General features: G+C 41.6%; 1 protein-coding gene across 1 annotated transcript; it reads left to right on the top strand.

The window, feature by feature from the left end:
* The first annotated feature begins 8,866 nt into the window (after positions 1 to 8,866).
* On the top strand, positions 8,867 to 24,272 carry CD4 (CD4 molecule). The gene is made up of 9 exons (XM_070736819.1): positions 8,867 to 9,149; positions 12,578 to 12,736; positions 12,832 to 12,963; positions 13,105 to 13,350; positions 14,773 to 15,072; positions 18,926 to 19,171; positions 19,278 to 19,411; positions 19,994 to 20,061; positions 20,633 to 24,272. The coding sequence occupies exons 1-9, from the start codon at positions 8,867 to 8,869 to the stop codon at positions 20,661 to 20,663; spliced, it is 1,599 nt and encodes a 532-aa protein (XP_070592920.1). The 3' UTR covers positions 20,664 to 24,272.
* The last annotated feature ends 1,506 nt before the right edge of the window (positions 24,273 to 25,778 follow it).

Raw genomic sequence — 25,778 nt, 5'->3', positions numbered from 1 at the left:
CCATGTGTGAGACAGTACATAATATTATCTACTTTTGAATTAAATTTTTGAATTAAGTTTGAAAATGGTAAGATGCATAGCAATATTTATTTATTTTGATTTGATTTAGAGCCTGTCATACTCCAAAGGTTCTGAGTGGCTTGTTTATCCTTTGAAAGCAAGAAAGTATAAAATAAATCATTATCCAAATGATCAATATCTAATTGTAAACAGTCTGGATTCAGGCCCGGCTACAGCACGGAAACTGCTTTGGTCACGCTGATGGATGATCTCTGGCGGGCACAGGTCCTCTGTCCTGGTGCTTCTTGACCTCTCAGCGGCTTTCGATACCATCGACCATGGCATCCTTCTGCGCCGACTGGAGGGGTTGGGAGTGGGAGGCACTGTTCTTCAGTGGTTCTCCTCCTACGTCTCCGGTCGGTCGCAGTCGGTGTTAGTGGGGTCTCTCCCTTGTGGGGTGCCTCAGGGGTCGGTCCTCTCCCCCCTGCTATTTAATATCTACATGAAACCGCTGGGTGAGATCATCCAAGGGCATGGGGTGAGGTATCATCAATACGCCGATGATACCCAGCTATACATCTCCACCCCATGTCCAGTCAACGAAGCAGTGGAAGTGATGTACCAGTGCCTGGAGGCTGTTGGGGCCTGGATGGGTGTCAACAAACTCAACCTCAACCCAGACAAGACGGAGTGGCTGTAGGTCTTGTCTCCCAAGAAGGACAATTCCATCTGTCCGTCCATTACCCTGGGGGGAGAACTATTGACTCCCTCAGAGAGGGTTTGCAACTTGGGTGTCCTCCTCGATCCACAGCTGATATTGGAACATCATCTTTTGGCTGTGGCGAGGAGGGCGTTTGCCCAGGTTCGCCTGGTGCACCAGTTGCGGCCCTATTTGGACAGGGAGTCATTGCTCACAGTCACTCATGCCCTCATCACCTCAAGGTTCGATTACTGCAATGCTCTCTACATGGGGCTACCTTTGAAAAGTGTTCGGAAACTTCAGATCGTGCAGAATGTGACCGCGAGAGCCATCGTGGGGCTTCCTAGATTCGCCCACGTTTCTGCAACACTCCGCGGCCTGCACTGGCTGCCGATCAGTTTCTGGTCATAATTCAAAGTGTTGGTAATGACCTTTAAAGCCCTACATGGCAGTGGACCAGAATACCTCCGGAACCGCCTTCTACCACACGAATCCCAGCGGCCGATAAGGTCCCACAGAGTTGGCCTTCTCCGGGTCCCATTGACGTTTGGCGGGGCCCAGGGAAAGAGCCTTCTCTGTGGCGGCCTGGGTCTCTGGAACCAACTCCCCCCTGAGATTAGAACGGCCCCCACCCTCCTTGTCCTTCGCAAGTTACTTAAGACCCACCTATATTGCCAGGCATGGGGGAACTAAGACATCTCCCCCAAGCTTATTATATTTCACGTTTGGTGTGTATGTGCTGTATGGTTTTTAATTGTTGGGGTTTTTTAAATATATTTTATTATTAGATTTATCCCATTGTTATACTGTTTTTTATTGCTGTTGTGAGCCACCCCGAGTCTTCGGAGAGGAGCGGCATACAAATCTAATAAATAATAATAATAATAATAATTATTATTATTATTATTATTATTATTATTATTATTATTATCTCATTTCTGACTCCCACCTACTGTACCCCATAGACAATTTTTTCTCCTAGACAATCTACCCATAATTTGGCCTTTTGGGTCTTCAAAGAGTACACTCATTGCAATTGTAACAGAGTCCATCGCTCTTGCTATTGGTGAGCCATTGGTTTGTCTTCTTAGCTGTCCATAGTGCCCTGAAGAATCTTATCGAACAGCAAAGTTAAAAAGCACCATTATTCTTCCTATTCTGTTTATTTAAAATCCAACATTCACTTCTATAGAGTGTCATACCAGTAGGAAATATCATGGTTTGCCCAATTCTGTTCTCCGCAGGCATAAATACATAATGGTATTTGAGTATCTTTTACAGGGCCTTCATGGCTCCTCTAACCTAGTGTTTATCTGCACTGTATATCTTCACTGCTTGCTCCATTACTGCTGATGGTTGATCCTAAAAAGGCAGAAGACCTCTACCACTTGGATATTTTCATTATCAGTTCTATGATTAATAATTCTACACTTAGGGGACATATTTTTTTTCTTCATTATATTCCATTTTAGTCCTATTATTTCACTCTGCTTGTTGACTTTTAGTTCTACGGTTTGCAAATCCTTTGCATTTTCAGTTATTGGTAGTATCATCAGCATAGCACAAGGTGTGGATCTTTCTTCCTCTGATTTTAAAACATACTCATTTTTTTCCAGTCCAGCTTCCCATAAAATACAGTATATTCAGCATATGGTTTGAATGAAAAGCAGGGAATATGTGATACTCCTTTCCCCACCCGGTGTTTATTTTATTTATTTGTTTTATTTATTTATTTTGTCCAATACACAATGAGGGGTTTAGTGGGTATATATATATACACACACATAGTAAAATACATGATGAAGGTTGTAGAGGAGATTCTCATAGTAAAATATATCTAAGAAAGAATAGAAAAGAAGATATAGTAATAGAACATATCAATGAAAGAATAGAAGAAGAGATATAGGAATAGAAGAAAGGTATAGGAGATATAGGAGAGCAATAGGACAGGGGACGGAAGGCACTCTAGTGCACTTGTACTCGCCCCTTACTGACTTCTTAGGAATCTGGATAGGTCAACCGTAGATAATCTAAGGGTAAAGTGTTGGGGGTTTGGGGATGACACTATGGAGTCTGGTAATGAGTTCCACGCTTCGACAACTCAGTTACTGAAGTCATATTTTTACAGTCAAGTTTGGAGCAGTTAATATTAAGTTTAAATCTGTTGTGTGCTCTTGTGTTGTTTTGGTTGAAGCTGAAGTAGTCGCCGACAGGCAGGACGTTGCAGCATATGATCTTGTGGGCAATACTTAGATCTTGTTTAAGGCGTCTTAGTTCTAGGTTTTCTAGGCCCAGGATTGAAAGCCTAGTCTTGTTGGGTATTCTGTTTCAAGTGGAGGAGTGAAGGGCTCGTCTGGTGAAGTATCTTTGGACATTTTCAAGGGTGTTGATGTCTGAGATGCGTTATGGGTTCCAAACGGATGAGCTGTATTCGAGGATGGGTCTGGCAGAAGTCTGTTTTTTCATGAGAACAATCAGATATTCTGGGGTTCCCACTTTTCTCATCATAATCTAGAACTAGGCATGATTGACAAAGCCAAAGGCCTATCTATAATCAATCAAACAAACACATAGTGACTTATTTTTTATATATATACTCTCTGGCTTTCTCAATTATCCAGCATGCATTAGCATTAATGTTTTCCTCGGCCTTTTCTAAAGCCAGCTTGAACATCTGGTATCTCTTTTTCCATGTAGAGCTCTAATCTGTGTTGGATGATGCTAAGCATTATTTTGCTAGCATGTGAAATTAAGCATATTGTATATTAGTTTGCACACTCTGTTAAATCTCCTCTTTTTTTCGTTGTACTGTATTAGAGTGTAAATTGACCTCTCCCAATTGGTTGTCCATTATGTCATTCTCCAGATTTGCTGGCATAGCTTGGAGAATTTGGTGGGAGCCACGTGTTTTAAAGTGGGTTCATGAATATGTATGATATATAATTTAAGTGAACGAAATATAAATATAAATTAAACTAGCCTGTTTGCATATGCTCTGTCATGATAGGACAGGACAGGATAGAATAGAATCTGTTCTCCACATCAGCAAAAAGAATCCGAACCTCGTATACAAACTAAATAAACAAAATCTGACAAACAACCCCCACGCAGTAAAAGACCTTGGAATACTAATATCAAATGACCTAAGTGCCAAAGCCCATTGCAACAATATCGCCAAAAAGGCTTCTAAAATTGTCAACCTGATCCTACGTAGCTTCTGCTCTGGCAATCTCACACTAGCTAGTTTAACTTTTATTTATGGAACCCACACTGAATTTCAGACATCAACACCCTAGAAAAGGTCCAAAGATACTTCACCAGAAGAGCCCTTCACTCCGCCACTCGAAACAGAATACCGTACGAAACTAGACTTACAATCCTGGGTCTAGAAAGCTTAGAACTACGACGCCTTAAACATGATCTAAGTATTGCACACAAGATCATATGCTGCAACATCCTGCCTGTCAACAACTACTTCAGCTTCAACCGCAATAACACAAGAACACGCAACAGGTTCAAACTTAATATCAACCGCTCCAAACTTGACTGTTAAAAATATGACTTTAGCAATCGAGTTGTTGAAGCATGGAACTCATTACCAGACTCCATGGTGTCAACCCCCAACCCCCAACATTTTCCCCTTAGACTTTCCACGGTTGACTTCTCCAGATTCCTTAGAGGTCAGTAAGGGGCGAGCATAAGTGCACTAGTGTGCCTTCCATCCCCTGCCCAATTGTCTCTCCTATATTTTATATATCTTTTCTCCCATTCATATATCCTTCCTCTACTCTTCATTGATGTACAGTATTCTATTCTCATATCTCTTCTTCTATCCCTTCCCTGATATTTACTACTACATGTTTGTCTTCTCTTTAACTTTCAATTTGTATTGGACAAAATAAATAAAAATAAATAAATAAATAAATAAATAAATAAATAAATAAATAAATAAATAAATAAATAAATAAATAAGAATAACAAAGCTGGAAAGGACCTTGGAGGTCTTCTAGTCCAACTTCCTGCTTAGGCAGGAAAACCCTACACCACTTCAGACAAATGGTTGTCTAATACTTTCTTTAAAACTTCCAGTTTTGGAGTACAGTATTTACAACTTCTGGGGGCAATTTGTTCCACTGATTAATTGTTCTGTCAGGAAATTTCTCCTAAGGAGAAATGTCAAGTTGCTTCTCTCCTTGATTAGTTCCCCATTGCTTCTTGTTCTACACTCAGCTGCTTTGGAGAATAGTTTGACTCCCTCCTCTTTGTGCAACTCCTGATATCTATCTTGCTCCAAGTTTGTGATCTAGCACAAACATGAGGATCTGCATTCTGGACTTAAGGTTGTAGGACCCACTCACGTGTTCCATTAAGAAAATGCATGGTGTAAATTCTCTAGCAAATCTTTCAGATAAGGAAGAGAGTCAAACATTTTCTGTATCTCTTGCCTGCCATCTAGTGGTCACCTGTATTTTTGCAGCACTACTATAGCGTGCTTATTGTCTCCCTCAGTCCTCCCCAAGCAGAAAGGAAGCCTATCTTGGCAACCTGGTGACCATTTGGCTGTCAACAGGTTCTTCGGAATTCAAAGACAGTAAGTTGAAGCCAGTGTGAAATCTCAAAGAGGAATGTATTGAATTAATATTAAGAAAGTTAGCAGTTATTACAATCATGGCCCCTTATGCCAGGAACCCCAAGAATGGCAGCAGATGACCACTGCATTTGACTGCAGGAAATACGACTTTAGTAACCGAGTAGTTGATGCATGGAACTCACTACCAGACTCTGTAGTATCATCACCTAACCCCCCAAACTTTACCCTTAGACTATCCACTGTTGACCTCTCCCGATTCCTAAGAGGTCAGTAAGGGGCGTGCATAAGTGCACCAGCCTGCTTTCCATCCCCTGACCTAATGTTTCTTTTTTACTAGTATCATATATATGAATATTATTATATCTTTGTATACCACCAATATGTACTTGACAAAACAAACAAAATAAAATAAATAAAAATAATGCTGTCAGCTATGTAACCCTCTCCCAGGACTTTGGCTTCTTCTGGGCACTTTTGCCACTTATTCCCACTTTGCTTAACAGACAGGGAGTATAAACAATAACTGAGGACAGCTTAGTACCACCTAAGAAGGACACATACTCAGAATATGCAAAGATGAAGTCAGGAAAACAAAGGCTCAGAATGAACAAAGACTTGCAAGAAAAGTCAAATATAATTTTTTAAAAAGTTTCTTTTTAGGATAGGATGGGATGGGACAGGACAGGACAGAATAACATTTATTTATTTATTATTTAGATTTGTATGCCGCCCCTCTCCGAAGACTCCGAAGATTTATATAAACATATAAATAATAAACATGTAAATAACAAGAAACAATCAGTCAACCAAAGAGAGAAGACGGCAAGAAAGTAACAGGCAACAGAGAGAAAGCTGAGCTGTTTAGCTCTGCATCAATCTTCATGCAAAAAGAAACTTTAGGCCAATCTACCAAAAACATAATTGTAAAAGACAGACTAGAAATAAAAGTTAAACTAGCTAACAAAAAATGTTAAGAGAACACCGGTCTGATCTTGATGAATAGAAATCACTAGGACCTAATGGATAGAGTTCTGAAGGAGTTGGCAGATGTCTTTTTAGAACGCATCTTCCAAAAATCCTGGATCACCGGGGAACTACCAGAGGACTGGAAAAGAGCTGATGTGGTTCCCATCTTCAAAAAAGAGTGGAGTGGGAGGAAACAGACCCAGGAAACTAAACACTGATCAGCCTAACATCAATACCCAGGAAGATACTGAAAAATATAATTTAAAAACAGATCTGCCAACATCTAGGAACAAATAAAATAATAACTAGAAGTCAACATAGGTTTGTTAAAAATAGATCATGCTGAACCAATTTTATTTCATTCTCCAACACAGTGACTAATACATCAGTGAAATACTGTGGATATAATATATTTAAACATCAGCAAGGCATTCGACAAAGTAGATCACAACCTACTTCTTGGTAAGCTGGAAAAAAGTGGGATAGATAGCATCTTCATCAGATGGATTTGTAACTGACTGGCAAACCGTACTCAGAGTAGTCCTCAATGATATTACATCTACACGGAGGGAAGTAAGTGATAGGGTACTATGGTACAAGGTTCTGTCCTAGGCCCAGTACTCTTCAATATCTTCATAAATGACTTAGATTAGGGAATAGAAGTGGAACTTACCATATTTGCAGAGGATACTAAACTGGTAGAAATAGTCAACACCCTAGATCAGCGTTTCCCAACCGGTGTGCCATGGCACACTAGTGTGCCGCGAGACACGGTCAGGTGTGCCGCAAAGCTCCCCGCCCGATCTGCCCCCTCTCCTCCTCCTCCGCCCCCTGCCTTGGGGCGTGACTTCTCTCGCGGTGGCTGCGGCTGCGGCTTCAGCTCCTCGGGACGAAAGCGCTCCCAGCCAGGGTGCTGCGATAGGGGCGGGGTGGGCTCAGACAGAGAAAGCCCTCTCTCGCAGCCCCCTGGCTGGGAGCGCTTTCGCTGCGAGAGAGGGCTTTCTCCGTCCGTTTCGGGAATACCCGCCCCGCCCCTCTCTCGTGCGCGCCACTCCCCTTTTCTCTCAGCCCTCCCTGGCTTCGCTTCTCAATCCCTCCCTCCTTCCGTCTTTCCTTCCCCTCAGCCGTTCTGTCTGGGGGTCTCCCGCTCTTCCCTTCCTCGCCTCCCAGGCTTTGCCTTCGCAACCCCCACTCTTTTTTGGTTGACAAGGAGTCCTTTGCCACATCCCGCAGTTCGCACTCGGCTTGAGGCCGCTTTCCCTGGCTGCGCTCGGAACCGACAGGGCGCTGCTCTTTCTCTCTCTCTCTCACGTGAGGCGGAGGAAGGGGAAAAAAGCAAAAAAAAACCTTCTTGCAGCCGGCCTGCGCGCGCGCTCGTGCCCATGCTCGTCCCTTCAGCAGCGAGGGAGGGAAGTCAGAGGGCGAGGGAGCGAGGGAGCACTCTTGTCCTCGGTGCCCTCTGCAGCCTACCTTCCTTCTTCTTTGCCGCCGCTGAGGGACGGAGAGAAAGATAGAAAGGAGAGGGAGGGAGAGATAGAAAGGAAAGAGGGAGGGAAGAAAGAGGAAGAGATAGAAAGAAAAGAGATAGAAAGGAAAGAGGGAGGGAGGAAAGAGGGAGGGAGAGATAGAAAGAAAAGAGATAGAAAGGAAAGAGGGAGGGAGGAAAAAGGGAGGGAGAGAGACATAGCAAGAGAGAGAGAGAAAAAGAAAGAAAGAGATAGCAAGAGAGAGAGATAGCAAGAGAGACAGAGAAAGAGAGAGAAAGAAACAGAGAGCAAGAAAGAAAGAGAGATAGCAAGAGAGACAGAGAAAGACACAGAGAGAGACAGAGAAAGAGATAGCAAGAGAGACAGAGAAAGAGAGAGAGAGAAAGAAAGAGAGAGACATAGCAAGAGAGACAGAAAGAGAGAGAATGAAAGAGAGATAGCAAGAGAGGCAGAGAGAGAGCAAGGGAGAGAGAAAGACATAGAGGGAGGGAAGGAGGGAGAGAGAAAGAGAGCAAAAAAGAGAGGAAGAAAGAAAGAGGGATGGAGAGAGAGAAAGAAGGGAAGGAAGGAAGAGAGAGAAAGAGGGAGGGAGAAATAGAGTGAAATGGAGGAAGAGATTTTTTTTTTGTCCAAACTTTTCTTTAGCCCCCCCGCGCCCCCCCCCATTCAGTGTTCCCCAAGATTTTGAAAATATGAATAATGTGCCGCGGCTCAAAAAAGGTTGGGAAACACTGCCCTAGATGATAGGTTCAAGATCCAGGTGGCTCTTAACAGACTTGAACACTGGACCCTACCTGACAAAATGAAATTCAATGTAGAGAAAAGTAAAGTCTTCTACTTAGGCACGAAAAATCAAAGCACACATATAGACTTGGTTGAAACCAGGCTTAATAGCAGTAACTGTTGCTGTTGTTGTTGTTGATCTTGAAGTCTTAGTGGACAACCAATTAAAAATATGATCCAAGAGTGTGCGGTGGCAATCAAAAAAGGCAATGCAATCCTAAATTGCATTAACAGAGGCATAAAATCCAGATCAAGGGAGGTGTTAATACCACTCTATAAAGCCTTAGTAAGACTATACCTACAGTATTGAATCCAGTTTTGGACCACAATGTAAAAAAGATGTTGAAACTCTGGAATAAAGGTCTCAAATTCAAGGCCTGCAGGATCCAGCCTGTGGCATACTTAAATCCAACCCATGGAAACGGTCTGAAAATATCAAAAGACAAATCAGTGGGGCCTCTGCTGGCCAAAATGGACAATGTGCGGCCTCCACATGGCCCATTTTTGGCCAGCAGAGTGCTGCTGGAGGCCAAAGAGTCTGAAAATGGGCCATGTGGGGGCTTCAGAAGGCCTCCACACAGCCTGTTTTTGGCCAGCAGAGTGCTGCTGGAGGCCATGGAGGGTGAAAACAAGACAAAGGGGAGTTGCCTGCCATCTGTCAAAAACGGAGTAAGGTCTGCTGGGTGGGAGGCTGGACTAGATGACCTACAAGGTCCCTTTTTAGGGAAGGATTTTTAGCAGATACCATGCAGTGATTGTATGATGACTTACAGAACCTGGTCAATATTTTGAATACCATTTGCTTATTTGGTGTACAGTATTTTTATTAGGTATTTTTATTACAATCTAAATCAAATTATTTTATATTTCCTCTAACTGCCTTCGGTTCATTCAAATATTCTCATAGGCTTTGATTTCTTTTCAATTCTTTATTCCATTGCCCAGACTTCTTCAAGGGTTTAACAAGCCTCTTTTGCAGATCCAATAAGAAAATATTTTCCAGGTCACTCTCTTGATTTGTTATTGAGTTTCTCCTTTAATTTTTAAAAGTTCAACTATTATTATTATTATTATTATTATTATTATTATTATTATTATTTCGATTTGTATGCCGCCCCGCTCCGTAAACTCGGGGTGGCTCACAACATCAATAAAACAATTCATGACAAATCTAATAATTTAAAAACATTTTTAAAAAACCCGTTATTAAGCAGACGTACACACAGACATACCATACATAAATTGTATAGGCCTGGGAGAGATGTCTCAATTCCCCCGTGCCTGGCGGCAAAGGTGGGTTTTAAGGAGTTTACGAAAGGCAAGGAAGGTGGGGGCAGTTCTAATCTCCGGGGGAAGCTGGTTCCAGAGAGTCGGGGCCGCCACAGAGAAGGCTCTTCCCCTGGGAGAATGTCCAGCCAAGTATCCTTTTTTCAAATCATTCTCTTGTCCTCTATTTGTGCTTTCACTTTTGATATTTTCTTTGTCTTGTCAGACAATATTTCTTCCATACCTGCCATTCCCTCATAGACCTATTTTGGACATAATCAATAGAGAGCATCACACCTCATTTTTGCTGCTATTGATATTGTAGCTACTAATTTCTGACTCCCTTCCTCAAACATCCCTTTAATATTTCCAAAGTTATGTTTTGTATCAATTTATAAGTTCCAGTTAACCTACACCAAAAGCAGCCTTTTCCCCTCCTTCTACTTTAGTATCTTTAGTCCCTTCTTATATTCAGTTTCTAAAACCATAAAGTTGTTTATCTTTGTTATGAATCAAAGCAGACAAAATAACTCTGGTTTCTACAAGAAGTTATTTATTTTTCATAGTTAGTTCCCAAATCTTTTTTAACTGACCTCTTAATTCACTTGTAAATTTCATAGATCAAAAACTTCTTTAGCTTTTTGCAGTTTATTTGAAATTCTTTAGGTTTTTAACCTTGTAATTTTGTTCAGTGTTGAAGATAAACTTCTCCTAGTTGCTTTTGCCCTACATATTGAATTCTACAAGGTATTTTTAGAATAAACCATGCTGACTTTTCCCGATGATTTTTATTTTTTCTGCCAGGAACTCATTGCAGCTGTCAGTTGTCCGGGTGAAAAGGCGCATTGGCGAATATGGTTTTAAACAGCATTCTTGCTGCCTTTGTTCTTTACCTGGGTGAGTTTGTCACAATATATATTTGTGGCACAATGGAACTGCATTTGATCTCTCATTTTCCCAGCCTAATAATTTTCCTTTCTTCTCATCAATTTTGCTGGTGGCAGGGGGGGGGGAGCCTTAACAGTTCATCCACATACATACTGAAATGTACTTATGATAACCAGCATGAATTATCTGTATAGAAGTTTAGAACTTCTAAAGCTAAGGTGGGAAACCTGTGGCCATAAGATACAGTGCCTTAGACAACCTTTAATGTAAAGGACTATCCTTTATGTTTACTTAATTTAATTGTTTATTGGTTTTTCTCTTGAATTTTCCTTTGTAAATAAATTAGAAACACTATTCTATCCTTATAAATCTCTTTTAGGTTTGCTTCTTTTGCAAGTTTATCTTTTACACACACACAGAGAGAGAGAGAGAGAGAGAGAGAGAGAGAGAGAGAGAGAGAGAGAGAGAGAGAGAGAGAGAGAGAGAGAGAGAAGTATCATGAGACCAACATGCAGCCCTCACTAGAAGCATAACTAAAACAATTACTTCAGAGACAGAAAGAGAAAGAAGTGACCAGACAGAGAACTGTGAATCACTACTGGTTTGGGCCAATTCAGGTTTAGTTTTCTCCTGGAAACATTCTAAATCTTTGTCTAATAAGAAGCCTGCATATCAGCTGGTATTCTCCTGATATTCTGAACAGAAATAAAACTCATATTCATAAAGCAGCCCAATGCAGAATGTAAAAACATAAAACAGCTGCAAAAACCCAAACAGTTTTTGACCAAACACTGGCTGGGGAATTCTGGGAGTTGAAGTTCAGTTATCTTCAAGTTGCCAAGGTTGGGAAACACTGATCTAGTCCAACACCCTGTCCAAGTAGGAGACCCTACATCTGCCTCCACCTAGGATCGAACTCACAATCTCCTCATTGGGAGGCAAGCTCTCCACCTCTAGGCCACAGCAGCTCAAACTTCCAATTTTCTTGGGAGTCTCTGGATTTTTTTACTCCGCTAATTTACTCCGCTAAATTTTTTTACTCCGCTAATTTTTTTACTCTGCTAATTTTACTCCGCTAACTATGGGGAGGCGAATCCTCATTTCAAGGCCATTGATCTAGTTTTATCTGAAGATGTTTCCATAGTCATGTGGCCAGCGGGATATCACAGAGCGCATTTGCATGCTTTCAAACTGCTAGGTTGGCAGGAGCTGCGGTGAGGATGGGAGCTCACTTCATCATGTGAAGCTCAGGTCTCAAACCTGGGCTGATGGCTTTCCAGGTGACAAGCCCAATGTCTTAACCACTAAGCCAGGTTCTTAGAGCAGCCATTGACTGATATGATGTGTGGGTTCACGTCTACTGTGAACCACCTCTAGGACTTCACATCCAAAATGCAGCACATCCCTAATTTTTAATATTTTTCTATGGCCTTTAGAACCCTAGAAGTAAGGCTATTCTTTTCTGATCACTGATATCTATGCTCAAATGAAGAACAGAATTTTTACATAACCAGCAGATTTGCTACATCACCACTAAATCCAATTACCCTCCTTTGGTTTAAAAATCTAGACATAACCATCTTTTATGGTAGCTTATAAAAATAATGATGTACACATTTCTCTTCCTTTTCTGAAGACTAATTTATTCTTCATTTCTCCCTCAAAACAAATGCCTTGTACAGTGACAATCTTTGTGTGTGTGAATTACAGACTTTCTGAAAACTCCAGAGCAAATCAGCACACACTTAAAATGTAAATAGTTACGTTAAAATGTAATGAATTACATAAAATAAAAGGCCAATATATTGATTGAGTACAGTGATTCACTGTTGATGAAATCTCATTTGTTTCTCATTGTTAATTTTCTTTATTCTTCCATTATTTTTTATGTTCTAGTTCTTCTAGGGGCAACTTTTTCCACAGGTGAAAGGATAGATGTTGCTGCTGACAAGTCTGTCTTACTTCACTGTAAAACTGACAGAAACGATCTCCGAATGATCTGGAAATATAATGAAAAACTTCTGCTACAGAAATATAACAGCCACATATATAGAGGTAAAACTGGCCAAACCCTTCCACATTACAGCCAATCAAAAGAGATATGAGTCTTTGCATTTAAGGTTTAATTCCATCCTTTTTTTTCTTTAAAGGTACAACGTCTGTAATGTACAAATTGAAAGAGGAGACTTTTTCTCTAGAACTGACAAAAGCAAAACCAGGACAATATACCTGCCACGTGGGTCAACAGCAGGTGGCTACTTATGATATTGAAGTGTGGACAGGTGAATGATGCATCATGTAATCTGCCTTTCTCTCTGTCTATCTCTTCTTCTTGCTATTGAATGAGTAATTAAAGAAATAAATTATCCCTGGGAAGAGGCAGGGGAAGGAAAATTTACCAGTGGGCCTTCTTTCTTTCACAGTTACTGGATCTAAAAGTGGATACCTCCTGCAAGGTGACACTCTAAAGATGCAACTATCTCCTGTCAAAGAAACCGGAATTGTATGGTTTGACCCCCACAAGACCGAAGTAGCAGAGAACGAGCCACGATGGAAACTACGAAAGAATATCTTACAGATATTAAACCTTACAGTTCAGGATAATGGGAAATGGGAATGTTGCATCTCTGAATATAAAATCAACCTCTTTTACAATGTCAAAGTGTTAGGTAAGCCAAGTCACTAAATTTGGTTCAAAGAGCCTGAAACTTGGGTTCTCTTGAAGTTTTTCCTCATAAAAAGTTCAGCATCAACCATAATTTGCTTTGCTAACTGCTTCCAATATCACTGCATTGTTCCAAGATAAGGTTACTTCATCACTGATTTGTTTTCCTGGAATTTACATCCTATGTTAACTCACATTTATATAACATAGGAGAGAATGCTATTGTTCTCTGTTTACTACAGCCCATTGTCTATAGTGGTTTTTATCAGATATAGTTTTTTGTGAAAATGTTGCAGTAAAAACCTCAGAACCTCTTTTTTCCAGTGTGCCCAAGCATAATTATTGTTATGCTTCTCAGTGGTGCTTGCGGTATCCCAAAAACAACGAGGGAGCTTGAACTGGGAAGGGATTGGTTTTTTTTTAATAATAATAAATATATTTATTGGTTATATACATTAAAAACAGGGTACAGAAAAATAAAGGGAATATGCATAATCATAGCTGAAAGATTTAAAAGAATACTTACTGTTAGAATACACACAGACCAAAATGGCTTTCTTCCAGCAAGAAATATAGCAACAAATACAAGGATTATTTTGGACTCTTTAGAATACTACGATAAAAACATAGATAAACCAGTAGCATTCCTATTCGTAGACTTACAGAAAGCCTTTGATAGTTTATACTGGCAATTCTTCACAACACAATGCAACTTGGTAATAAATTTACAGAACTCATTAAAACTCAATACAAACAGCCAAAATACTGATAAACAATGATATGACAGAAACAATAAACATCAAAAAAGGAGTGAAGCAGGGTTGCCCCTTAGCCCCCCTGATTTTTATTTTCGCACTAGAAGTTCTACTAAATAAAATAAGACACAACAAGGAAATCCAAGGACTAAAAATTAAAAGTGAACACTATAAACTCCAAGCATTTGCTGATGACATGGTGTTCATTGTACAAGACCCCTTAGAATCTACACCTATTCTAATTAATGAAATAAATAAATTTGGAGAGATTGCCGGACTAAAAATCAACAAGGAAAAAACTAAAATGATAACAAAAAATATGACAAAGCAGCAGATATTGAAACTAGAGGAATCTACTAAAATCAAAACCGCCAAAAAAGGGTTGATTTTTTTAAACAATTCCCCTGTACAGTACTTTATTTTGATGACTTTTCCATCAGTGAGTGTCACATTCACAAAACAAGAAAATCCCTTTCAGCAGTAACCTGAATCAGCCACAGAGTAGGGATTAGCTCGGAGGGAAGCAAATGTTTTCTGCCATCTCAAGGTTAGCACTTTAATTCACTACGGTAGAGGGGAAAGGACCATAGTCTTTTTCGACAGTGAAAATGCAGCAATGCACACAATTCTGATCATATGTTACTTTCTATTTTGGCTGGACATAAAATCAGGTTTTTCCAATCCATCGGATGAGTTCCAGTTTGCCGCTACCAACAGCAACACCTGCCTTTCCTGTCCTTTGAACATTGACTTGCAAGACAAAAGAGATCCGGAGATTCCAAAAGTCCAGTCTTGGAAATGGCTTAAGAATAATATTCTCATGAAGGAGCATAATGTAAGCAACATCAATCGTTCTTTCTCCATCCAACAAATATCCAATGTCCATTCTGAAGATGCTGGACAGTACCAATGCCATCTTGGATTTAAACATGGAATTTTGAGAAAAAACATCAACCTCATAGTTGTGAAAGGTAGGAATGTGTCTTGATTTGATGGTAATATGCAATTTCAGTTTATTAGATTAATTATAGGGGCTATTGACTTTAAATACCAACACAACTATTAATATTCTCAAAACTCAACTATTTTTAAATTAATCATTTCCATTAGCTAGGGTGGAATGAAGTAGGTCACTTTAGAACTGACAAAAGAGTCAGTTCAGTCAAGTTGCCTGAGTAAGAAGATCAGAGGTGGTTTTTTCCCCCAGTTTGGACCGGTTTGTCCGAACTAGTAGCAAACCGCTGGTGGTTCTCTGGTGGTTCTTGCACTTCAATATTATTTAACAGCCAATATTTTCCATTTAAACTTCTCTTCAAAAATATTAAAAAGACCTCATCTTCATTTTGAAGGCTGCATGGCAGCCCACAAGTCATTTTTTATATCAGCAGGAGTGTATTTTTTTAAAAACCCTTTTGTTGATAAATCCATTTTTATTTCCATCCATCCATTTTGAGCGAGGAATAAGGATGGTGCCTAGAGCTCTTATTTGTTGATCATTATTATTTAATCTGTTCTTGCTGTTAACCTGGAACAATTTGGACAAAAGAGGCCTTTCACTGGTATCTCAGCTTGAGGGAAATGTGACAATTTACATATCAACATGTCTGAAACGGAGGAGAACTGAGAGAATCAATGAGACCCAAGCAATTTACCCTGAGACAGCATGAAGAATTGACATTATAGGATTCTATAGGAAAGGGAACTCCTAGCCTTGCCTTCTATAACCTTCGCGCATGTGGGATATGGCAGCGGTTGGAGGAGGATCTTCCCTCTTGTCTTGCTTCCTGGGCAAGCTGTGAGGATCCTTTCCAGGGTGTCCTCAGGAACCCACAGCTAAACATTATCTAAGAAATCCTTTCACACAAAACTGCACATTAGTGAATCTATAGGCAAGGGATGGGTCTGCTGTACAAGTAATTTCCCCCTTGCACCGTCCAGGGAACTTTCAGGCTTGGCACCATAGCATCTAACCTCCCAGAGACCTATTAGATCACACAGAATCGGCCTCCTCCAGGTGTTGTTGACTAAGCAATGTAGGTTGGCAGTAACGTGGGAAAAGGCCTTTTCTGTAGCTGCCCCAGCTCTATGGAACCAACTCCCCACGCTCCAATATTTGCTCTGCTTCCACTCTACTGGTCTTTCAAAAAGCTTTCAAGACCTGGCTTTGCCAACAAGTCTGGGGGCTGTGAATCTTAACATCAGGCACAGACGAATCATGTTCAATTGGTATGTATGTTGTTGTTAGATTGGATTTAGGGCTGTTACAGGGGGTTATTTTAGTAGATGGGTTTATAATGTGGTTTTATAGTTATTGTTAATATTTGACTTCTTTTTATTATTGTATTGTTTCTGTATTGTTGTAAATCGTCCTGAGTCCTACAGGATTGGGCATCATACAAGTAGAATAAATTAAATTAAATTAAATTAAATTAAATTAAATTAAATTAAATTAAATTAAATTAAATTAAATTAAATTAAATTAAATTAAATTAAATTAAATTAAATTAAATTAAATTAAATTAAATTAAATTAAATTAAATTAAATTAAATTAAATTAAATTAAATTAAATTAAATTAAATTAAATTAAATTAAATTAAATTAAATTAAATTAAATTACTAAACTAAACTAAACTAAACTAAACTAAACTAAACTAAACTAAACTAAACTAAACTAAACTAAACTAAATTCCTAAAAGGTTTCTTCCAAATTTAGAAAAATCCCACCCACCCTTTTTGCAAATTCATTCTATTATACATGTAAGCCATCCGAGGCAATGTGCTATGGCAGTGATGGCAAACCTTTTTTTCCTCAGGTGTCGAAACATGTGTGCATGAGCTGTCATGCATGTGCAAGTGCCCACACCCATAACTCAATGCCTTTGCACGGTGAAAATGGCCTCCCCCGACCCCCCAGAGACCAGTGTTCCCTCTAATTTTTGGGGGGTGGGTGGGCGGAAAAGTATAGTGTCTGAGTGGCAGTCCCTTTGGGACTGGGCGGCACAGAAATAATAAATAAATAAATAAATAATAAATAAATAAACAAACAAACAAATAAAAAACCCACCCTGTTTTGCCTCAGAGAATTTCAAAATAAAATGCTGTACTGTGTGTCTATAACAGTGAGCTCATAATAGGGCAACTCTATCAATATCAAAATGCCACTTAAATAGTTGATTTAGTTTCAAACTAGATTTTGATTTTCTTTCTCTCTTCCTTACTCCCATTCTTTTTCTTTCTCTTTTCCTTCCTGTTTCTCTCTCTTCCTCTCTTCCTCTCTCTCTCCTTCCCTCTCACTCTTTCCCTCTCGGCTTCTGGGCAGGTTTGGAAAAACTCTGAGTTGATGATGATTTTTAAGCTTAGAGGGAACTATGCCAGAGACCCTCTGAGATTCTTTTGGGGCCTGAAATAGCCCATTTCCCAATGGGCTGGTAAGCCCAGTAGGCCTGCTTTTCACCCTCTCCAGGCTCCAGAGACTTCTCTGGAGCCCGGGGAGGGAAAAATGCCCTCCCCACACCCAGGGATGCTCTGGAAGCCAAAAATGCCCTCCCAGAGCCTCCTGGTGATCCGAAAATCAGCTGGCTGGCACTCAGATGCACACTGGAGCTGAGCTAGGGTAACAGCTCACGTGCCACAGATACGGTTTCGCATGCCACCTGTGGCATCCGTGCATCTTTGTCTTCCAGCCAGCAATTTTGAAGTGTGGTTTTTTAAAAAGGTACATATGCAGTTACTTTTGCTGGGCATATAAAAGCTAGAACAGAATGTTACTTCTTGCTTTGGGGAAATGGGAAATGATGAGTGTATTTCATCATTGAAAGTAACTGCATATCCATAATATAAATGAGCACTATATATCAGTCGAGTAATATATATATTTCTTGTGAGTGGGTTTATAGTGCAGGAATTAGCAAGAACTGCAGAAGAAAGATAACACAACTTAAGGAAGATAATCAAATTGTAGACTTAAAATGGCCAGTGCTTTAAAAAAGAAAGAAAATAAACCTTTGCCTTCATATAAAATCCCATGCAAATTTAAACAGTAGATATGGCATTAGAGTAGGAAGGTAGCAGGTTTTGCAAGCTCTGTGTGCAAAGAAGAGACTTCACATCTGCAATGATCATTGGGCCTTCAGAATTCCCCTTATCTGAACCTCTTGTGATGTTTTTGTCTCTCCTTCTGACTTCTAAGCAGTGCTAGGACCTTGGTGGCTGCGCTTGCAATCTATATTGGAGCTGGGGAAACTTCTAGCTGAGAAATAAAGATCCTTCCTCAGTTTTATTAAATACTTTGGACTTTGGATGGGGGCAATGAGATTAGAAGAAGAGTTGACTTGATGGTTCAATCAATATAGCTTGCACAGGACTGTGGCTGAAACACCTGAAGGATTTGCTATAATTACTCTCTGAGCTACTTATGTTTTTTGGAAACTGACTTACAAAAATTGAATATGTAATTGAACAGCTACGTATTTTGGTGTCAATATATGAGAAGACTGAATCATCTTTGCATAACTGCTGATTTATGCTGGGTTTGAATCCTTTGATACCATTTATTCTGTTCTCTTTCCATGAATAAATAGCCTGGTACTTTAGATCAGTGTTTCCCAACCATGGCAACTTGAAGATACCTGGACTTCAACTCCCAGAATTCCCCAGCCAGCATTCGCTGGCTGGGGAATTCGGGGAGTTGAAGTCCAAATATCTTAAAGTGGCCAAGGTTGGGAAACACTGCTTTAGATCATATGAGAAAATATTCTTCACGTAAAGGAACATTCTTTCCTAGATCTTGTAAAATCTGTTTCCCTAATATATCTTTCTTGCAGTCTCTGCTATCCCTCCTGCGCTCAGATCCAAAGAAGACAACGTGACCTTGTGTGGCCATATCAGCCCTTCCGCCCCTCCACTGATCGAATTGTGCTGGGTTTATGTAAATGACTCCACGAGTGAACCCAAATGTGGCTCTCCCATTTCAGAGAATAAATTCTGTCACGTAGCTACGACTGAAGGACTCTGGAGGTGTGATTTCAAAGTGAACAACAACGTGAAAATCAGTATTGACTATATTCTGGGTAGGTTCCAAAGTAGTAAGTGACACTAGCATCTTGTTCTTGGCTGTTTTTGTGCACATTCTGTTCTCCTCTACTTCCAATCTTCTTTTTTTTTTCCTCCTCACAGGAAAGTTCTCAAATGAGACGTTAGATAGTAGTTTCTCACTGATCAAAACAGCCTCGGGAATTGGCGCAATGCTTCTGCTGTTAATTCTTATTGGTGTCTGTGTACCTACTTGTAAACGTATTAAGCAGAAACAGGTGAGTTTCTTCATAAGGGGGGGACATGATCTGTTGTGGTTAGCTCTGGCCCAGCTCCTGCCCCAAGAACTGTGGATGTGGGGGAGACATCCACATGCTGCAGGCCTGTTTTGCCCCGGGTGGAATCTGCTGATGAAGGCTCCTCTGACCAAGGAGACATGAGTGACAGGGAGGAGGAGAGTGTGGCAGACAGCTCAGAAGGAGATCAATTATCTAGCTCCTCCTTGGATTCAGAACATGATCAAAACATTTAAATATGTTAAAGGGTTAAATAAGGTTCAGGAGAGAAATGTGTTTAATAGGAAAGTGAGCACATGAACAAGGGGACACAATCTGAAGTTAGTTGGGGGAAAGATCAGGAGCAATGTGAGAACGTATTATTTTACTGAAAGAATAGTAGATACTTGGAACAAATGTCCAGCAGACGTGGTTGGTAAATCCACAGTAACTGAATTTAAACATGCCTGGGATAAACACATATCCATCCTAAGATAAAATACAGGAAATAGTATAAGGGCAGACTAGATGGACCATGAGGTCTTTTTCTGCCCTCAATCTTCTATTTTTCTATGTTTTTGGCAGCAACAAGCCAAGAGGATGGCCCAAATTAAGCAACATTTGCTTGCCAAGAAGACATGCCAGTGTCAAAGGTAAGAGTCCAATTGCCCGGCCAAGAGGAACAATTGCGGATATTCTTTTGAAAGCTCTTGGTTAAGCTGTCCTGGAATGAATCAGTCCATCTGGACCTGCAATCCAGCAGATCCAAGACACCAGTTGTTATTCTTTACTAGAAAGAAATATCGTATCTAATAGCTTCCTTTCCTCTTGCAGTCACAAACCAGAATCAAAATGCCTTAAAATAATAAACCTTGTTGTGCCTTTAGCTTTCAGCTTTGCCAATTAAAATTTGTCATCTGCTTGTTATTCAGCTAAAATTACACTTGAATTGGCTACCAGTTAAATCAAATAAAGCTTGCAGACCTACAGAAATTCAGAAATAAATCATGTCTAAATTAGACAGCCATACAATTTCATAAAAGGTCTCATGAGCAATCATTCTTCAAAAATTCATATTCATGCCCTTTTAAAACAGCAAGCATCCCACGGTGCGGTTTATATTGCAAAACCAAGTACCGGTACATTTATCTAAAGGAAATCTTAAACAGTCCCATGTTTTCCACTGAGCCTAAATTTTGGATAATTCTTTTTTCAATCTTACAGGGACCTACCTAATGATTACTACCATACCTGAAGGAGAAAACACAGGTGTTGAAAAAATAACTGGCTTGACCATTTACAATAATTGACAATGCACAGTGACATGAATTCAAATACTGCTGGGTTGCCTTAACTTTCTACCTGATATTCATAGTGCAGTAATCATTTGGGCAAGTCTGTATTTTGAAACTCTGGAATTTGCAGAAAATATTGACGCCGGAGAGGCGGGAGGGGAAGGGGCACCGATCTCTGGGGTGGCGGAGGGTCGGAATATCCCTGTGTTGCTGGGGAGAGGCAGATATGGCGGGGGCCACAGAGCCAGCCGTTCCAGGGGAACGACGGACCGTTGCTTAATAACGGTCCCTTGTTCTGGCTCTGTGAGCCCAACCTTGGGTACTGGTGATGAGTGTAACTCTGGCCCTGGACTCAGGTTGCTGCTGCTTAATGCCAGGTCGGTGGTAAATAAAGCTCTCCTCATCCGGGACCTGATCCTGGATGAGGAGGCCGACCTGGCTTGTATTACTGAAACCTGGCTGGGCCCGGAGGGAGGTGTTCCTCTCTCTGAAATTTGCCCAGCCGGGTTTCAGATATGGCATCAACCTCGACCCCAGGGAAGGGGAGTGGCTATTATAGCCAGGGAGAGCCTTTGCCTGCGTAGGCTCATTGCTCCGGAAATTGCGGGTTGCGAGTCTCTCTTGCTGAAGTTGGACTTAGGGGTTCAGGTGGGCTTATTTCTCACGTACCTGCCTCCCAGCTGCGTGTCAAAAGCCCTGCCTGTGCTACTCAAGGAGGTAGCTGGGTTGGCGGTGGAGTTCCCCGGACTCATTGTCCTGGGGGACTTCAATCTGCCGTCACTCGGCGAAACCTCTGGGTTGGCACAGGAGTTCATGGCCACCATGACAGCCATGGACCTGACTCAAGTAGTACAGGGTCCGACTCACGAGGGAGGGCACGCACCTGACATGGTATTCCTTTCCGAGCAATTGAGTAATGGTCTGAGACTAAGGGGCTTAGAAGCATTGCCTTTGTCATGGTCAGACCATTTCCTACTACGGCTCGACTTCCTGGCTCCAATCCTTCCCCGCAGGGAGGCGGAACCAATAAAGATGTTCCGCCCCAGACGCCTGATGGACCCAGAGGGCTTTCAGACGGCGCTTGGGGTTATTCCAGAGGCACTCATCCACAGTTCGGCGGAGTCTCTTGCGGAGGCCTGGAATACGGCTGCTGCGGAGGCTCTTGACCGGATTGCGCCTTTGCGACCTCTCCGTGGCGCTAGACCCCGTAGAGCCCCATGGTTCAACGAGGAGCTCCGGGAGTTGAAACGCCAAAAGAGACGTCTACAGAAGCGATGGAGGAAGAGTAGGTCTGAATCTGATCGAACACTTGTAAGAGCTTTTATTAAGACTTACAAAGTGGCGCTCAAGGCGGCAAGATGCGCGTACCATGCCGCCTTGATTGCATCAGCGGAATCCCGCCCGGCCGCTCTGTTTAGGGTGACCCGCTCCCTTCTTAACCAGGGGGGAGTTGGGGAGCCCTTGCAGAGTAGTGCCGAGGAGTTTAACACGTTTTTCGCTGATAAAGTCGCTCAGATCCGGGCCGACCTCGACTCCAATTGTAAAACAGAGTCGACTGACAACGAGTCAATCGAGGTGACTGGGGCACGTACTTGTCCACCTGTCTGGGAAGAGTTTGATCTGGTGACACCTGATGAAGTGGACAAGGCCATTGGAGCTGTGAGTTCCGCCACCTGTCTACTGGATCCGTGTCCCTCCTGGTTGGTCTCGGCCAGCAGGGAGGTGACACGGAGCTGGGCCCAGGAGATTACCAACGCTTCCTTGGGGAGGGGAGTTTTTCCATCACTCTATAAAGAAGCGCTTGTGCGCCCCCTCCTCAAGAAGCCCTCCCTGGACCCAGCCGTACTTAACAACTATCGTCCAGTCTCCAACCTTCCCTTTATGGGGAAGGTTGTCGAGAAGGTGGTGGCACTCCAGCTCCAGCGGTCCTTGGAAGAAGCTGATTATCTAGGTCCCCAGCAGTCGGGTTTCAGGCCCGGTTACAGCACGGAAACCGCTTTGGTCGCGTTGATGGATGATCTCTGGCGGGCCCGGGACAGGGGTTTATCCTCTGTCCTGGTGCTCCTCGATCTCTCAGCAGCTTTCGATACCATCGACCATGGTATCCTTCTGCACCGGTTGGAGGGGCTGGGGGTGGGAGGCACTGTTCTTCAGTGGTTCTCCTCCTACCTCTCTGGCCAGTCGCAGTCGGTGTTAGTGGGGGGTCAGAGGTCGGCTTCGAGGTCTCTCCCTTGTGGGGTGCCTCAGGGGTCGGTCCTCTCCCCCTTGCTATTTAACATCTACATGAAACCGCTGGGTGAGATCATCCAAGGACATGGGGTGAGGTATCATCAATATGCCGATGATACCCAGCTTTACATCTCCACCCCATGCCCAGTCAACGAAGCGGTGGAAGTGATGTGCCGGTGCCTGGAGGCTGTTGGGACCTGGATGGGTGTCAACAGACTCAAGCTCAACCCGGATAAGACGGAGTGGCTGTGGGTTTTGCCTCCCAAGGACAATTCCATCTGTCCGTCCATTACCCTGAGGGGGGAATTATTGACCCCCTCAGAGAGGGTCCGCAACTTGGGCGTCCTCCTTGATCCACAGCTCACATTAGAAAACCATCTCTCAGCTGTGGCGAGGGGGGCGTTTGCCCAGGTTCGCCTGGTGCACCAGTTGCGGCCCTATCTGGACCGGGATTCATTGCTCACAGTCACTCACGCCCTCATCACCTCGAGATTCGACTACTGTAACGCTCTCTACATGGGGCTACCTTTGAAAAGTGTTCGGAAACTTCAGATCGTGCAGAATGCAGCTGCGAGAGCAGTCATGGGCTTACCTAGGTATGCCCATGTTTCACCATCACTCCGCAGTCTGCATTGGCTGCCGATCAATTTCCGGTCACAATTCAAAGTGTTGGTTATGATCTTTAAAGCCCTTCATGGCATCGGACCAGAATATCTCCGAGACCGCCTTCTGCCGCACGAATCCCAGCGACCGATTAGGTCCCACAGAGTGGGCCTTCTCCGGGTCCTGTCAACTAAACAATGTCGGTTGGCGGGCCCCAGGGGAAGAGCCTTCTCTGTGGCGGCCCCGGCCCTCTGGAACCAACTCCCCCCGGAGATTAGAACTGCCCCTACTCTCCCTGCTTTCCGTAAAGTTCTTAAAACCCATCTTTGTCGTCAGGCATGGGGGAACTGAAACACCTCCCCCGGCCACGTACAATTTACGTATGGTATGTTTGTGTGTGTGCTTGTTAATTTAGTGGGGTTCTTTTAAAAACTATTTTAAATACTTAAATTTATTGAATTTATTTGGATTTGTACGATTGTTTATATTTTTTGTTGTGAGCCGCCCCGAGTTCGCGGAGAGGGGCGGCATACAAATCTAAATAATAAATAAATAAATAAATAAATAAATTGACCAAAAAGAGTTACTCTAATAACTGCTTCTAAGTTATCCAACTGTTCTTTGAACCAATCTGTAGTTCTGTCCACTGCAACTGTAAAAGGACAAAGATGTATTGTTTGTTTTTAAAATTCCTGACCTAGAAATAAAATATCTTTCCTCCCAGCTCCACTGGTTAATTCATGTATATGTCTACAGATATTTGTTTGCATTTATTGTGTAGTTCACAATCTTTTCTGAGAGAATATTCTATCCGTTAAAAAAAGCAATATTTTTAAATGTATATTAACAGCCATGCTATAATTATGATGCTGATAGCTTAATGCATTTCAAAGGAAAATTCTTTTTTACTGTTGGAAAATGCTGCTGATGGCTGGGGAGAAAGGGTAGGTTTTGCATTCTGAAAGTTGCTTCTGAGTAGAGAATTTCACTGATGAGATACAAAAATTATTAGAAACTTTTCTCCAATCTACGTTGGCTCTTTCCACTGTTTTGTTTTATTCCTTAAAGCAAGGGGGTCTCCAAACTTGGCAACTTTAAGACCTGTGAAGTTTTAAGGCTTTGAATCTTGGCTAAGGAATTATGGGAGTTGAAGTCCACAAGTCTTAAAGTTGCCAAGTTTGGGGACTTGGCAAAAATACCAACCCTTTTTTAATCTCTTGATATGCATCACCACCACAGCTCTAAGTCGAAAGTACTGAATGTAAACATAGGGAAAATTTTGTGTTGCTTGGCGGTTTATTTTAAAGATTTCAAAAATGAGAAGTAAAAGTGTATGTAACCATTCCACTGATGCTTGTGAATAATGACATTTGAAATCTCAAGGTATGAAGAGCTACAATATGTACATATCTTAATGTTAATAAACATTCCTCAAAAACCTTAGTGTCCTAGGTTTTTTTTTAGTATTTGGCTGCATGACACGAGATGCCATTTCAGAGCAGCTAAACCAGGTAGCTGGTCTATTATTACAGAGCTGCAGTTTGAGATTAGATGAACCCCAAGAAAATTGCCAGTCATATATAATTATAATCCAAATGCTGTCCCATTGAGGCAAGTTATACAAATATACTAATTAAACACTTCAGAAACTAAATTTTCAGTTTTAATACAAGCATCCATCTTCTAGAATCAGGTGATGTTACACTTTTGGTGACTAATAATACTATAGTTGAAAACTCCTAGAACTACTAATATTGTGGCTTAAATCAATTATTCCTAGTAACACATCATTCCTGAATTTGTGGATCTTTTTTTAATCCATCCTTTCTCGTCCATATCCCAGTTTGGCTGGAATATTCTGGAAGTCCTACATATCTTAAAGTAGCCAAGGTTCAGAAACACTGCTATACAGAGATCAAAATAAGCACCATACCACTCAGTTCAGTTAGTACAAAAATGAATTATGAAATATCACAAGCAGGGAGAGAGAGCAAGAGATAGAAAAGGTAGAGGACTTAGTATCACCAGTCTACATGATTGATACATTTATATTTCAAAATATACAGAACCTTCCAAAGTCATTAGACAAATTACATCTGGTTAATTAGCACAAACCTGTTGTGGTTAGTTCTGGCCCAGCTCCTGCCCCAAGGACTGTGGATGTGGGGGAGACATCCACATGCTGCAGGCCTGTTTTGCCCCCGGTGGAATCTGATGATGAAGGCTCTTCTGACCAAGAAGAC

The sequence above is a fragment of the Erythrolamprus reginae genome, chromosome 2, assembly GCF_031021105.1.
Source record: "Erythrolamprus reginae isolate rEryReg1 chromosome 2, rEryReg1.hap1, whole genome shotgun sequence".
In the NCBI taxonomy this organism is placed as follows: domain Eukaryota; kingdom Metazoa; phylum Chordata; class Lepidosauria; order Squamata; family Dipsadidae; genus Erythrolamprus; species Erythrolamprus reginae.
This window is presented reverse-complemented; position numbering and strand designations above follow the sequence as displayed.